The sequence below is a fragment of the Leuciscus leuciscus genome (assembly GCF_965113295.1).
Source record: "Leuciscus leuciscus genome assembly, chromosome: 4".
Taxonomy (NCBI): Eukaryota; Metazoa; Chordata; class Actinopteri; order Cypriniformes; family Leuciscidae; genus Leuciscus; species Leuciscus leuciscus.
This window is the reverse complement of record NC_138728.1, coordinates 18,808,585-18,825,864: the sequence shown is the minus strand read 5'-3', so window position 1 is coordinate 18,825,864 and position 17,280 is coordinate 18,808,585. Positions and strand designations below refer to the sequence as shown.

Genomic DNA, 17,280 nt, shown 5'->3' with positions numbered 1-17,280 from the left:
TCATGCTAAATTAGCCATGACATCACCTGCTGTTACATTTCCCTCATGCACACACACACACACACACACACACACACACACACACACACACACACACACACACACACACACACACACACACACCGTGTATAAACTGTATAAACATTACAAAACAACACAATATATTCAGTTTGAATCAACATTCTCTCTCGTTCTCTTTTAACGAGGACTCAGCAGCTTCTGTTAGTCAAATGTTGTACAATTATTTGTCCAGACAGTTATATATGTAAATATTCTAATATGTTTTAAAGCTGAAAGCTAGTTCATAAAATCTTAAACATTTCTGAATGACCCATTTTTTGTTGCTTAGTGTTCATAAATGGTCTGGATGTATTCGGGAGTGAGTTTTATACATTTACAAAGTACAAATATGAGTACAACATACTGTTATTTCAAGGGAAATTTAAATCCTGGTCTCAACATGGCAACCACTGACTCATTTTCTGCCTCTTGTTTTGTTTTGCACTTCTGTTTGGTTTTGCTTTACTTCTGTTTCATTATATTTCTTGTTTTGATTTGATTTTTGTTGTATTGTTTGGCTTTAATTATTTCCTTTGCTTTACTTTTTGTTTTGTTCATCAGGACTATGTTCTAAGACAGGTGGAACCAAAGTATCACAAGCTGGGCTGGCCAAGCACTTCCCCTGACGGCTCCTTCATGCAGCCGGCTTATCAGGCCGAGTGAGTCTTGAGTTTCATCTTTCTTGAATTATGTATTACAGTTATAAACTTATATGTAGTCTATGTAAGGACACCGACATTTTAAGTCAGACATTTTCCACCTCAGAGATGGGAATGACATGTATTTAATTTTTCATTTTTCCCTTTCCTCCATCTTTAACTTTCTGCTGCTGTTCTTCCCTGCTGGTATCCTTCCCTCTTTCCTCCTCAGAGAGTTGCAGAGAGAGGTGATCATGCTGGCCTGCAGTTTTGGAAGCAAACACTGTCACCGCCAAGCTGTGTCTCTCATTTCAGACTGGATTTCCAGCAACAAGAACAGGTGAGCAAAATTTACAGAGTGGCTTCTCCTCACTCCTGTATAAAGAATCAATCTTCAAATCAGTTATTGGGCTTATTCATGGTCTAAACCATTCAAACATCTCACCGCTCACTTAACTTAACAACTCACTCAATAACTCAAAACAATATTAAAATGCAAATATATAAGGATTGTTAGAAATTAAAGCATTGTAATAACTATCATGATTATTGATTATTTTATGACCAGGTGTTGTTAATGATATGCATTCACAGCAGATTTGTTATAATTACTACCATTTTATTGCTAAAATCATAAATATTGTAAAAACAAACTAACAAACAATGGTTGGCTATTAAGTATGTTCAGCCCTGCCAACATTCATACAGTAGGAGCTTTATTTCAAGTGTCCATGGAAACACACAGTCTGATTTGTTTTCCCTGCTGCCCACAGCAATGTTCACATGCATGTATGCAGTATCACACTGTCAAACACACCAGCCCTCCGGCAGGCACTAATGACCATAATAGAGAACAAACAGGATTGTGTTTGTGTGTCTGAATAAATGGTTTTACCATGCACAAGATATTGTGTTTGCCCAGTTTTTAGGAAAAAATGTTTTGTCCTTGAGCCAAACAGTTGGCCGCACGCCTACAAACACATGAAAGACCACACACACAGTTCATCACACATTAGCAACCCCAAATACATTGGATATTTGCTTGCTGACTTCACAATTGTGCCTTTAAATTGACAGATAGACCTTAAATACACACACGAATTCTTTATTACACATATAATGTGTCAAATATTGACATTGGCTTCAATCATTGGCTATCAGCTTCTCTGATAGTAGCAGATTGCTCTGTTTAAGAGCTTTTTTGCCTATATTCTTGCTTTCAACATGTGAAATACACACACAGTTGTATTCAGCCAGTGTTTGACCTGCTCAGTCAAAGATGTTCCACTCTTTTGCCCTGAAACGGCTCAATTGCTCTGGCAGTGGCTCTGTAATTATTACCCCGTGGAGTCTAGTGTGAGGTTTCTGATCGTGTCTGAACTGACAGGAAGTCTCTGTACTGAACACAATCCCTCCTGATAGACGTATCATCATGTGGACAGCTTAGTTTAATTCTCTGACAGAGAGTTAGAGCTCATGAAAGGCACCTAAAATGCTTTAGTTTCTCGTGTATGACTGTCAAGTCAACAGATGAAAAGAAATTATTTCTGAAATGCATCTGCTAGAGTTGCTGCCTTTCTTCTCGACTGTTTTTATGGAATTCGTTTTAGCATACTTTTAACAGTATTATAATTTTGACTAATTTAGCATTTTATTGAATGTGCCTTAACTGTTGTGAATTGTCTTTCAAATTGTGCCGTTTTCATCTAACCTGACAGCAGACGTTTGGATCTGCCAGATGTGTCCTTCATTGTCCTTTCTTCAAAAATGACCTCTAGTCCTGCTGGGATAATAAAAAGAATCTGTTCAGTTTGATATTCAGGGATAAGCAGCACATAAAAGAGGAATGCGTTGACCTTTATGTCTTTTTATGGTTTAGGTGATGATAATGTCACAGGAATGACCCAGCAGAGTTTATGAGCTGCAAAGAAAGACTTCAGATCACTGTGAAGCCAAAGACAAACTCTGACAAAACCTCCTCATGTGCTTTATTGATTAAAAACAAGATACCACAGACTGACTTAACTGTTTTTAGTGCAATGTTAGTCTTTGTTTGAAATAATAAAGGCTCACATATTGTACATTGTTTTAAAAACAAATCATCTCACAGACATAGAATCTTCACAGAATTTCATAACCGCCTTTTATTATAGATGTGTTATCTCCACACAGCCAAATATTAGACCAATCAAACCATTATATTCATGTTATAATATCAGAAGTAAAAACAAGATTTATGGCCTGTGTTCTCTCCCATTTTTATTCTGAAAAAACCTTATAAAAATTCATGAATTTTCCAGATATAATGGCAGCTAACGGAACGGCACAAATATTATTGTTTAACTGCGTTTCTGAATTCGCTTAGACTTCCTGTCAGTGGCAGTCATAAACAAGACATCACCTTCACAGGTGTGGAAATTTCAGTCTATACGCTCCAATTGGATGTGACATGATTTTATATCTTACTGAATGTGCCGTTCTCTGTATTGCTACATTGAAAACTCCCAGAGGCTCCGACGGCTCATCCAGAATCAGCAGGTCTTTATTGCGCTTTGTTTGAGCAAATCAAAAGTTCAGTCACCGTATCACCACGGCTCCTCCAGAGGTTTAATATTATTTCTTCTTCCTGTACGAATATTACATGCATCGTCTCACAGCCTGAGAGCCTTTTCTTTCTGAGTTCTTCTACTGTAGACTGTTATTCTTTTCTGAGATTTATAACCAGATGATATTATGGGTCCATTCAGAGGTCATACTTATAACCTGTATATCTCTTGATTATATATATATATTGCATTGTGACTCACTTTGGGTGGCCTGCAGTGATGATTAGGTAGCCTGGTAATACCAAACTCTGCTACTTCGCTTTGCTTTGTAGACAGAGTCTGGAAGGGCATAATAGAAAAGCGTTCTCTTTCTCGCGGGGGGGGAAGCTTGTCTGAAGTTTAAAATCATTGGTTACCTGTAAGCCAATCACATAACGTTTGGTTATGACGTGTGTTATGCGCTGGCTCAGCCGCATCGAACTTTCACTGTAAACACATGTATGATGCGAAAACAAAACGACTTTTGCAGATTATGTGAAGTAAATTTACGCATCCACGGTACAATCAGCGTCTACGTCACGGCTCTCAGCCCGCCCTCTGTTCGTTGATTGGCCGGCTGTTTTCAGGCCGGAGGAAAACTGGGAGATAGGTCGATATCTCAGACTGAGTACAGAAGCGAACTGAAATTTAGCGGAAGTACGAAGTCTGACGTAGTCAGGCTAATGATTAGGGTCAAATTTTCATGACTTTAATTGTGACTTCAAAAAAAGATTTTGAAAAATATGCTTGGTTATATATATATATATATACAGTATATATATTGTATATATATTGCTGTGACAATGTTCAAAGTGATTCAAAATGATTGCAGACAGCAGAATGCCGCTTGAACAATTGACATTTAGACAATAAGACAATAGATAGAAACAGAAAAACAAAGCTACACTTTTCACATAAGCATAAAAAATAAAACATGCAAGAAATACACTCACACTGTTTTTCATTGACAATTCTGGAGGTGAAACGTTGACTTGTGACTTGTTATCTTTGAACAACCCTGAGGAATTTCTGAAACTTCTGCTGTGAAAAAAAAAAAAAAAAAAAAACTCTCTTCAGGGAAATTTAAACAAGAATTAGGTGTGAACACAATGTGATCTAATGGTGTGTGAATCTAAAATAACCCTCAGTATATGTTTAATGAGCAAACTTTGTCACAGTGAGGGATGCTAATCACCTGCAGCATTGAGTGTGCATATATGCTAATCAATGTATCACCAAGTCAGTATTTGTATTTATGTGACATAAAGTAGTAAATCTATATTTTTGGCTCCATCAATACAGTTGTACATGTTACATGTATTTAAATGCTAACTTTAGCATTTACTAGCTGTGAATGTTTACCTCAAAATATCCAACCATGAATGTGAATTCAGCTTGTGACTTCAATCAGATATTTCAATCTTCTGTCCCACAGGATTCCACCTAATGTGCGGGACATTGTGTACTGCACAGGCGTGTCTCTGATGGATGAGGACGTGTGGGAGTTTATCTGGATGAAGTTTCATTCCTCTACAGCCATCTCTGAGAAGAAGGTTCTTCTGGAGGCCTTGACCTGCAGTGGCAACGTCTTCTTGCTCAACAGGTCAATCGACACTCTTACCAACTCATTGACAATAACATGATGAGGCAAAGAAATTCAAATAACAAGTTACCGGAGCATAACACAATGCTCAATCAGTCTTAGCGGGAAGGTTTAGCATCTAAAACAAATCTTCCAAATTGCCATTCTATTGATAGCAAGAAGTATCTGTAAGTCTCTGGAGGATGTACGGCACTCCTCTGACTATAACTCTGTTTGTAGTCTGCTGTACCTCATGAAGTAATCCGATTCAATCCCTTCCACCACATCATGTCGCTCATACCAGCAGAGCTGCACTCACTCCTCTGACAGGGCTGTAAAAACAATGGCTGCCGTAAGGGCTTTTCCCACAAGTCTCCATGGCGCCTTAAATCCTCTCCCGACTCAATAGTTGGATGAGGACGGTGACGGATTACACCCTGTCCAGCCCAGACGAGGATCTCACAGCCCACACATATTTTGAAGCAGTTCTCTTGGGATTCACTGTGGGTTTGACATCTCCATTTATTCAGTTGCATTTGGTCGTTGTTTTATAGATGCTATGAGAGAAAGAAACTTGCCCATATAAAGAGACCCACCCTGACCCCTCTCTGCAGTGAGTGTTCAGCACTATACAGACTGATTCCTGTGGGAATCTTCTGTGTGAGTCGGTTGAGAGGTGGTTTTCCTCGCTAGAGGAAAAAGATAAAATAGCACCGCACTTATGAAGCACATATTTTTGTGCTCTACATCCAGGCATCTTTATCATTATGTTATAATACTATTCATCACATTAAATTCAGCAAGGAACCTTTTCATTTTTTTGTGGTAATTGCATTCTTTGAAGGTAAAATCAATGAGTTTTACAAGCTCTCAGTGATCCATGACTTGGGTGTCATACACAGTACACCTAGATACAACATCTAAAAGTCAGGCAGCTGAACCATGAATACAAAATCCTCTGCAGGAACCTCCAGCATTCTCCTACAATACAAACTCTTGAAGGCCACGTGCTTCTGATGGTAACTTATCAAGTAGTATTGTATGTGTTTCTGGATTGTAGGGTTCGGTTTGTACTGTAGAGATACAGGGGTTGGACAATGAAACTGAAACACTGGCCAATATAGTGTTGGAGGTTTTTTATGCCTGTATAGTGTGTAGCCTGGTGGCCAATCTTCACTGATTTTACATTCCATCAGCAAGAGCAGAGTGTGAAGTAGGAATTAGCAGAGCAAAAGCACAGCTGTACATAAAATATTGCAATCCACACAACATAATGGGAGACATTTCAGAGTTTAAGAGAGGACAAATTGTTGGTGCGCATCTCGCTGGCACATCTGTGACCAGGCCAGCAAGTCTTTGTGGTGTGTTGAGAGCCACAGTATCAAGGGTAATGCTGGCATACCACCACGAAGAACAAACCACATCCAACAGGAGTAACTGAGTAGTGCAAGAGGAAGCTGTCTGAATAGGATGTTTGGGTTCTGATCCAGATTTTTCCCACCCAAAAAATCATAAATAAATAGCTGCCCAACTTAATGCAGAATCAAATGTGCACCTCAACCAGAGCGTTTTCCCACCAGTTGAGCTAGTTGATAGATTCAACTTTTGCCGTATCTGGTCGGCAAAACTCCGAACACATCTTCCTTTTTTAAGAATGACTTAAGTGCCATTCTTTGTTCTTTTCTCAAAGAAAAGTTTAACTCCAAGTCCTCCAGAGTCGCGGCAAAAGCCGATTCGAAAGACCGCTGTTCGCCAGCAGCAGCCGCCATTCTTTGTTTTCAATTAGCAGGGAACAGTCGCAACTCTGCCGTCATTATGTTAAGCCCGCCCACCGACTCTATACACGATGTGATTGGCCTGACTAGAGTTTGGTTTTTCCATCTCGAAAGCCAACGGACAGTTGCTCGACCACCCTGGCTGCAAAATAAAATGTACTGCCGCTAGGGTGCGTCTAGATTTCTAGGCTAATGATCAGCAGTTTAAGACATTAAATTCATAAGCACATAACACAAGAACACTTCTCTTTGAATGCAAACGAGAATTGATTGATTATAGCATTATATGCCCTTTGTAAAACCTGACCTGAACGAATCATCAGTCTTTAATTTAACCCTTCTATCATTTCTTAGGAGGGGTTATTAAATTTTATATCAATGCACTAGTTCAGCTAGAATCTAGAGGCATTGCTTGAGTTTGTTGTTTGTGTCTGAATGGGGATCCGGAAGGCATGGTTCGCTGCATAGTTTCCCCGGTTTGTTGATTCGCTGGAGTTCTTTCGTGTCTGGAGTGACGTCTTGGGAGGCCAATCATGTTGGTGTGATTGCGGCTGACTGGATAAATGGAGTCTTTCTCATGGCAGAAGTTTGAAGTTTGAGCAAAGCGGCAAAATTTTACTTGGAACACAAGACTCTAAACGGAAAGAAAAGAAACCAAGTAAAATAAAGAAAAGTAAATGAGATGAGAGTAGTAAGATGGCTTGCATGAAGCTGTTCGTTCTTGACCCATTTTCATCTCCCAAATCTTTCTGACGCTTTGTTCGTGTCCTGAGATTTTAACCTGAGGTGTCTGTCCAGCCTCCCAGAGGAGTTCTGACCAATTATACCTCATCTTTAGCTTGTGGTGTGACTTTTTATCCTCCTCTCACATGAATTACGTTATCTGATTAGTCACATGGTGTCTTTACTTTCCCGCTCTACCAGAGTACAATTTAGACATGATTTCTATAATAAGAATACAATACATTTGACACAGATTTCATTCATGCCATCTTTTGAGTTATGAGCAGACATTTATGATGATACCAAGCAAGACACATTTTCAATCAACATTCAATAGTTATAACAATTGCATGACTTATGTGTGATCTAAGCATAATAGTCACATATATACAGTAGGTTGTAGATATGATGTAGAATTATGCAGTTGAATTTTTTTTTATTATAAGTCCATCTAGCATTGTTTTGGAATGATCTGATGCACTTTAAATGCAAAAACAGTCCATGTGTTTTTTGTGTGGATTTCAATCCTGTTTTTAAGAGGTCACTCAGAGGTCTTTAAAATGAAGAAGGTCTGTTTTGCATCTCTGTCTTGGGAGAGTCAAGATGTGCCATCTCTAAACTAGACATCTTCAGTGAGTTGCGACCATAATCCTACAAATGTTCATTGTTTTAAAGCTGTGGAGTTCGTTAGTTAGCTCAGACTGGATGGCACCCACTTTAATTATGGTCCTTTATTGTTGATAAATTGATAATTGGTGTCCACCAGCATCACATATTAAACTTGCCACTGTTCTGCAAGAGGAATAGCTCAAAATCCCTCTTACCGCTTGAATTGTATCTGTTTGAATGAATCATCTCTGTCTCTCAGTTCCTACAGGGTAAATATTGTGGTGGGATTATGGTTGGGCTGCTATAGCCAAACCTTTGGTCACTCGTGCCAATACCAAAAGTTAGTTTCAATGGTGGCAGAGCAGTGGAAATCTTGGCCTGTGGAAAATTTGAAGCATGTGTTGTTCTCTGATTCCACCTTCACTGTCTTTCCCACATCTGAGTGAGTTAAGATGTAGAGATTCCCCCAACAATCTTAACACCCAGACTGTTACATGCCCAGAGTAAAGCACAGGCTGGATCAGAGATGGTTTGGGCTGCAATCTCATGACATTCCCTAGGCCCACTACTTGTGCTAGATGGGTGCATCACTGTCAAGGTCTACCAAACCATTGCACCCAATGCTTCCAACATTGCACCCTGAAGGTGGGGCCGTGTATCAGCATGATGATGCACCAATACACACAGCAAGACTTGTGACAGAATGGTCTGATGAACATGAAAGTGGAGTTGAACATCTCCCATGGCCTGCACAGTCACCAGATCTGAATATTATTGAGCCACTTTGGGGTATTTTGGATAAGCAAGTCAGGAAACTTGTCCACCACCATCACATATTGAACTGGCCACTGTTCTGCAAAAGGGATAGCTCAAAATCCCTCTTACCACTTGACTTGTATCTGTCATTCTCAAGATGAATTTATGCTGTATTGGCCACAACAGGAGGCCCCACACCAAATTAACAAATTAGAGTGGTCTAAAATCAGGTTTCTGTTTCATTGTCCACCCCCTGAGTACTTAGGGTTGACATTGAAGCTTTAAATATAATGCTCCCTTCCTTCTGATTTAGTGGTAGTTATTGGCATTGTAGAGACCAGCTCATTGAAGTCCGAGTCAAGACCGAGATCAGAAGAGGGTCAGGTTGAATCAATACTGAGACCAGAAGAGGGTCGAGTTTGAGTCAAGACTGAGACCAGAAGATGACTGAGTCTACATGCTCCTGAATCAATGTGTGGTCTTGGCATCCTAACTGGCAAAATCACCTATAATTTTTTTTTCTAGGTGACTGAAACAGATACATTATGGCCATTAGCTAGTTCAACCTTGTTTAGGTGGTTGATCAGCTGGACTAGCAGTCAGTGAGGCAAAGGTCAACCTGGTTAGAGCTGCCAAACCATCTTGGCTGGTAGTTTGGATCTGGTTAATGTGGCTAACCATCTTCTAAAACACATGTTGGAAGAGTAGACTAGCTTAACTTTTTTGAGAAATGTGCATACAAATGCCAAGAAACCTTTTCCCCCACCACACAACAATGATGTGGGGTGAGAGCAGCAGTAGTGAAAAAAAAAAAACACTCACATGCTATTTAGAAACTGCCTGGCACCTATTGCTACAATGCATGGTGTAAGCATGATGTGTGAAGAACCTGTAACATAATTTTTAACTGTTGATATCTGGAGCTCTACAGTTCTTTTTTTCTTCCATTTAATGAATTCCCATGAAATAAAGGTGTTTGGCATCTCTGTTCAATGTGATGGTAATGCCTCATTCATTGTTGCCTAGAGATGATTTAGTGTTGCTTTATGTGCTTCAAATATCTTTCATTAATAAGATTTGTTTTAGTGCCACATAATGAAGATCTAATTATGTATTAAACTTCAGAAGTAAATTAAGTCCAGTAAGAAAGCTTCAAAAACCTTCCGTTTTATAAACTAATGCCAATGTACCATTTGTTGCATGTTATTGAATACCCCATAATTATCTCTTAGTGTCTATAAATTAACATGTAACCACTCTACCAGCCCTAATATGCCCAATTGGATTTGTGTCTGAATATCAATGACTTTATACCTGGCTACCTGAACAGTGTGACTTCAGACGTTTCTCAACAGCACTATCTTGATTCAAATGTGCAAATGTCTGAGTACTTCCCTCAAATGAAGTCTCAAAGGAGTGATTCCTTAAACCCTGATTAAAAAGTCTAAGTCTAACTTACTCAGTTAATGGTGATTCTCACTACACAATCTGTCAGGAACATGTCTTTTTTTGAAGTGATGCTGCTGGCATCATTTCATTCAGAGCCCCTCAGGACTGAAATATTTACATTTACATTTAATCAGTTAGCAGATGCTTTTATCCAAAGTGACTTACAAATGAAGAGAGCAATAGAAGCAGTCAAATCAATAATAGGGCAACAATATGTAAATGTCGTGATCAGTTTCAGCTAGACCAGCGCAGCACACGTTTTTATATAATATATATAGAATAGTAAGTATTATTGAGTCAAATGTTGGCGAAAGAGATGCGTCTTTAGTAGATTCTTGAAGATGGCTAAAGACTCAGCAGCTCGGGTTGAGATAGGCAGGTCATTCCACCAGCTTGGAACTGTCAAGGTAAACTATTTCATGACTACAGCAGCATTCAGACAGCCACCTTTGCTCTAGTGTTGGATTTAAAAGACAGGACCTCTAGCAGCAGTTCACTGATTTTAGACACACTTAAATTTCACACAGCATGCACAAGCAAAGCCCTCCGTCCCAGATGAGCTGTGTGTGAGAATGTGTGTGTTTGTGATATTTAATCTACCGCAGAGAAAACTGGCCTGTGTTTGGAGTGAGCTAGTAAACGTGCTTCAGTCACTGAGTCTGAAGGATGGGGTGTATGGACTGTGTTTAGTATTGATTTCTATGGCATGAAGTAAATTGTATCCACCTCCTCCATAGTTTTTTGGATGACGTGTGTTGTGATCTAGTGGGCTGAATACAATTTCTCTCCACTACTGGAATTTGTGTGTGTGTGTGTGTGTGTGTGTGTGTGTGTGTGTGTGTGTGTGTGTGTGTGTGTGTGTGTGTGTGTGTGTGTGTGTGTGTGTGTGTGTGTGTGTGTGTGTGTGTGTGTGTGTGTGTGTGTGTGTGTGTGTGTGTGTGTGTGTGTGTGTGTGTGTGTGTGTGTGTGTGTGTGTGTGTGTGTGTGTGTGTGTGTGTGTTTGTGTGTGTGTGTGTGTTTGCTGATCTCACCTCTGCTCTGACTGCTATACTAGAGATGTTGTGCAGCCTTAGAAACTGAATGAAAATAACGTAGCGTGCTGCTTACTGAATACTGTGAACTGTCTACAGTATACTATTTTTTTTTTATATATATATATAATGTAAAATATTGTAAATTATGGCATGTCCTGATTTTGCAGAGTTAGGCGCGTTCCTGGGTCAACATATTCAGTTGATCCTGGAACAACATTCCTGTTTGAAAATTAAATCCTAACCATATCCTCACCCCTAAACGTAACCCTACGCATAAGTTATCCCTAAAATCAGAGGGAACTGACAGGTGAATAACACTGATGTAGAAGCACCTACATGTAACCCTGGTTGTAAGCCTGAACTTGACATCTTGTCCCTCAAATCTGATTGGTTGGTTGGAATGTGGTTCCAGGATCAACAAAGATGTATAAACACTAGGAATGGATGGTCAGTTCAAGCTCATTGCATTGTGGGATACAGTATTACACAGTGTGCTCTGGTTGTATACTGTATTTCAGTCAATGTAGGTCTCCTTCACATATAGAAAATGTTCATGCTGTGCACAGTGTACATACTGTATACTCAAGACAGTAGTATGCTAGTATGCTAAAATAAACATGCTGATCTGAACTTAAAAAAGTGATTGTAGAATTAGCACAGCAAAGAAACTTCTGAAAGCGTTCACACTTGTCCACAGAGGAAGCAGAGTGTCACGTTTGCGAGCTGTGAAGCTGCCGTCCACACACAGATGTGTTTGTCACCGTGGCGATAATCTCCAGGGTGTTTGTGAAAAGGTGCGACAAATGACTCGACGACGAAAGAAAGTCAAAAGCCCAAAAGAGCAGTTGAACTGAAATAAGAGACCAAACCACATGAAGCAATTACCCTACTTGTTATTGCAAATTGAAAACTTGTGCACCGTGGAAGCGTCTTTATGTGTAACACCTCATTTCCTATTTCTTCCTTTTTCATCTACTTGACATTTTGCACCAATTTGAATCGAATGGGTCTGTCTGCATTTGATTTGGCCTTCTCAGGTTAATTACTTTTTGAAGATGCTGACTCACTGTATTGAGAACATATTTGAATAATTGTGTTTCGCCAGGCCTGTCAGTGGCTGTCTTTAATGAAAACGGGGAAGAATAATGTGTTTTGTATCTCAGATTTACCAGAGCTTAAAACTAGCATAGAAATGATAGCAAAATTAATTACGAATAGCACAATTAGTCAAGATCACAAATATGATAACTAACTAAGGAAACTCTCATTTATTGTGTTGTCCACAGGCTCCTGAATCTGTCCCTCACCTCTGACCTGGTGCCGGATCAGGACGTGATCGATGTCATCATACATGTGGGCCGCAATCCGCTGGGAAGACATTTAGCATGGAGATATTTCCGTGAGAAGTGGGACATATTGAATTCCAGGTGAATGTGGCTTCATTCATCTCTGTTTATCAGGGACTTTAACCTTCCTCTCAGTCCCTGAAATGAATTTTACATTCGCACGCTCATAAGATATTTATTAGTCAATGTTATTTCTTGTTTGTGGTTGGAGGACCAGAGAGCATTATGGGAAATATTTATTGGTGTTTGTTTGCTACTGAGCTCATTAAAATGGTGCTCCAGTGTTTTTAATGGCCGAGCTTGAACTCCATGTCTCTCATTCGCAGGTATGGAGAAGCTTTATTTATGAACTCAAAATTAATCAGCGGCGTGACGGAGTTTCTCAACACTGAGGCCGAGTTGAATGAGGTGAGTCTGGATTTATACACCATCCTGGGTCTTACACACCTCCATTCAATCTAAAGCACTAATGAACTATTGACCAATCTTCGTGGAACATTAATACTTACAAGAAACGATGGTCAGCAAAATTCTTGAGATGGAGAAAATTAGTAAAAGTAAACTTTGAAGCCTGCAGAAATGGGCTCTGGTCTGTTTCGTTGGGTTATTTCCTCAATGTAACTGCTTAACCATATTACAGGAAATGGAACGTATATTCACTTATTCAAATTCATTCAGCTTCAGTCCCAGAGGACACAGACTGCTGATGCTTCTCACTGCAGCGCAGCACTTTCTCATCCAGCTGACTTCGCCTTCCACAATTTATCATTCATACAGCGATAATACGAACCCCCTCAGTGTTTTCTTAAACAGAGCATTAGCATACTGTCATTGACAATCAGCTGCTGCCAGAGCGCTTCATCCACAGATTCACCATTAGATCAGTGATACTTTGAACGCTTTAGGTTTCAATTGATTGTTTTGTTTCTTTTCAACGAACAGCAATTTTGAAATAATTCAAGACCAAAGTAGCAGGTTAAATACTGAATCCCAGCGCATGTTCGTTCATGCCGATCTCATGACCTCAGGAACTGGGAATCGTTTTCGTAACGTGTTATTTGGTAAATGGAGATTTTTAATGAGATTTTCATGTTTGTAATTGATGTTAGAGGCTTTTTTTTTTTTTTTTGACAGACACCCAAGTGTCTTTCTCTTCCACAAAAACAACACAGATAATTCTGTTTACTTCAAATCCATTCCCACTCCTCATTATCATAAACATCACTGTTATCTGCTAAATTGCATGTCAGGCATTTGCATGTAAATACGTCGTATATTCTGACGCTGTTTAACTATCAGAGATGAAGGTTGCCACTTAGTCATAAAACTCTCTATATCTGATCCATCAGACACAATACGATTATCATGTTAATGAAAACTGTTTATCTTCTCCTCAGCTGAAAGAGTTCATCCTGACCAGCGGGGGAGAGTCGGCACCTGCGTTCGCTCGAGCCGTTGAGATTGTTCAAGCTAATGTAAAGTGGCACATCCTGTTCCAGCAGCAGTTTTACCGATGGCTGCGAAAAGCTCCTGACGGTTAACACAACATTAAGCATGGAGCGATCTATTAGCATGAAACGTCTATCAGACATGTCGTGGCCAGTGACGTGGGGACACCTACGTGATATTAAAAATAACTTTTATGGACTCTGAGAAGCAGCAATTTTTATTTCTCCTTTGAACCAACAAGGCAATGACTGTCCAAGACAAGTTCCCAGAGAACAACAGTGCCGCCCTGCTGGCCAAACACACTTACTACACCAATAGAAGAGACAGTAAAAGGGGGAGGAGATGGACAACTTGTAGAAAATAAATGGAAGAAATTGCAACACTGAATATGGGAACAGAAGGACTGGAAGTTCCACTTTTATTTTGAAAAGAGCCAGCTGGGCTTCTTTTTACTCTAGAACGAGCATGTGCATTTAATGGATCAGGCTGGGGAAAAAAAGTTTTTAACGTGATTTGAGTTAAAGAGGCAAATGTGTGATCCTGCTTTCATCCAGTTTTATTCATAATGTGAAATACGAGTTATTCGTGAAACAATCTTGGCAAATTTCAGGCGGTTTCAGGAGCGGCGCTTGTGTGCTTATAACCTACAAAAGAAAGAAAATGGCCTTAAAAGGACTTTGTCTACACTCACTACATTCTCTCCCCAAAGACTGCTGCTGTTCTCAGATGGAATAAAGACTCTTTTTGAAGTTGAAATTTCAGCAAAAAGCTGCTCTTTGCTTTTCTTGCACAATCACACCATTTTATTGACTTACATTTTTTTACAATATCAAATGAGGCCATATCTACCTTCATTAAAACAGTCAAATAAAGATAACTGCAGCTCGCTCGCGGATCCATCATTTATCTTGGACAAACACGGGCTTGTCTGATTAAGGGTCAGTGCTAATTAAGGAATTCTTAAAGGTGCCTATATTTGGTTTCTGTGGTCAGTTGTGGATTGAAGTTGAGTTTATACAGTGGACATTCTAAAATGTTGACACAAGATGATTATATAACTTGAAGAATATGCATATACATGTATGTATGTTCATCTGTATATATTTATACAAAGTTAAATTACATATGGGTCAAAGATGTGGCACTCTCTCTTTTTTTTTCTTCTTTTTTTTTAAGTGTTCTGGAATTAAAGGGATTGTTCATCCAGAAATTCTGTCATCATTTACTTACTCTCATGCCATTCCAAACTCATAAAACTTTAATCTTCAGTATACAGATGAAGATATTTTAATTAGTCTCATGATTTTTGTCTCACACAACCATAGCACATAGAGACATTGCAAAAAAAAATCATTCATATGAATCGAGCAGTTTCTTCTTCTTCTTCTAAAGAGACACGATCGCTTTATTTGATAGACATATTGTAAACTTTTATTCACACATAAACTTTGATCAATGCACAAATATGGTAAACATGGACGCTCAATCATGTTTTCTTGATTTGCAAGAACAAACCTCACTGGTTTTCGCATATCAACAAGCACAGTTGTGTAAATGATGACCATTTAAATTTTTGGATGAACTATCCCTTTAAGTTAATCCAAAGTGTATTGATGCAATTCATACAGACAATGAGCAGAATACTGAACTATTAGGATAAAAGTGTTCAAGTTCTATTTTTTGTTTTGTTTTGTTCTGTTTTTTTGTGAATATTAAAATAAAACATGTCAGGGTGGTGTAACCAGTGAATGACTGAAATTATTGTAAAATGTTTTACCATGATAATAATTTTTTTTTTATTTAAGAAAAAAAAAAAAAAAAAAATTGGGAAAATATTTTATCTGCCAAGTATTAATATTTGGAAAACCTTTTATCTGCCAAATCACTGCAGTACATGTTAGTGCAGATTTTCAAATTAAATGGTATAGCCTCAAATAATGATATATACCATGTAAATAAGGTGTAATATTTTTTTTATTCACTTATAAACAAGATGGAGCAGGTTTATTTACACAACGAAGGTAAACCAAGATGTCACAATAATCCACAAGGTAAAGTCAAACACTAATGTAACAGCTTTGTATATTATACACAATGACCGACAAACTGAGGGGGTGTTTACACTACACCGTTTTCAACTAAAAATTGACAACTTTATGGTAAAAATAAAACGGAAAACGGCAAAAGCGTTTTGGGGGCCTGAAAACACAAACTTTTGAAAGCGTATTTGAAAACAATACCTTTGTCGTCTCCGTGTAAACTGCAAAAACGTGAATTTGTGAAAACGGTGATGTCATTACCCATGTGTATTACGTGTTCAGTCTAAAGGCGCATTTTTTTCTTTACAAAGTGACATCGCCAGCTTCTGGCCTGGCGTGAATAATACAGCGTTTTTAGTCACTTTCATTTGAACGGGGATCATCTGTAGGCCTATGCGAAAAACGCAAAAGAAAAAACAAATCGACAGTATGTGGTTACACCACTTGACATTTTTAGAGTAATTTAATTAAAATGTTCATTATTGTTTTTGTTGTTTGTTTTGTTTAGTTGTTTTAATGAATGCAAAGATTTCAATTGTTATAACTTTTCTCATGCGCTTTAAAACAGATAAATGACCCCGATATAGATTTGTTATATTCTTGGGTAGAAACATTACTGTCAAAGTCGACTTCACATGTGCATTTTGCAGATATGTTGACCTTAATATCCTAAAGTTAATTTGTGTCTGTTTATTTCTTTTGTATGCGTTGCAGTTGAAGAGCTAAAGAAAAGAAAAGAAAAAGAAATAAGCAATCAGTGCCTTTTCTACCTTACTATTCATTTCCAATTAGCAAGACTGACAGTGCCTTGAATAAACCTGTCATAAACATTCCCATGATCTGGTGTCAGATTTTTCAAACAAGTCAGACGTTGCAGGTTTGAAATATTTCAAGCATATATAAAAGAAGCTTAAACCCTGAAACCACAGGTGTCAACACAGTAAGATGAAGTGTTTGGCATTATTCAGACTCCGCACTGATTGTTACTCCAAAGTCAACGTAATATATGAAAAAAGTGTCACAAATGTCATAAAAAAGTTGAAAGTCAACTGAATAAAATAGCTGTACAAGCTAAAGTAATTCTGCCGCCGTCGGCTCTTTACAGGTTGAGGCGTTCACTTTATCAGTCAACTTTGTAGAGCGTTCAAAGAACAAATTTATTGAACCATAAAAAAATATCTCCAACTTATAATGGCAGTTCCAAAAAGAAAAGTTATAGTTATGCTCTGAAAAAT

The 17,280-nt window shown here is 38.6% G+C and overlaps 1 protein-coding gene across 1 annotated transcript in view; it reads left to right on the top strand.

Annotated features, from left to right (window-relative positions):
* LOC309497868 (thyrotropin-releasing hormone-degrading ectoenzyme-like) overlaps nt 1-15,978 on the top strand; it is a 75,657-nt gene extending 59,679 nt beyond the window's left edge. The window contains exons 11-16 of the mRNA XM_082168221.1: nt 622-719; nt 931-1,038; nt 4,719-4,886; nt 12,498-12,638; nt 12,884-12,965; nt 13,955-15,978. Of these exons, the coding sequence (XP_082024347.1) occupies nt 622-719; nt 931-1,038; nt 4,719-4,886; nt 12,498-12,638; nt 12,884-12,965; nt 13,955-14,098 (741 nt within the window). The 3' untranslated portion in view covers nt 14,099-15,978. The remainder of the gene's footprint in view (nt 1-621; nt 720-930; nt 1,039-4,718; nt 4,887-12,497; nt 12,639-12,883; nt 12,966-13,954) is intronic.
* The last annotated feature ends 1,302 nt before the right edge of the window (nt 15,979-17,280 follow it).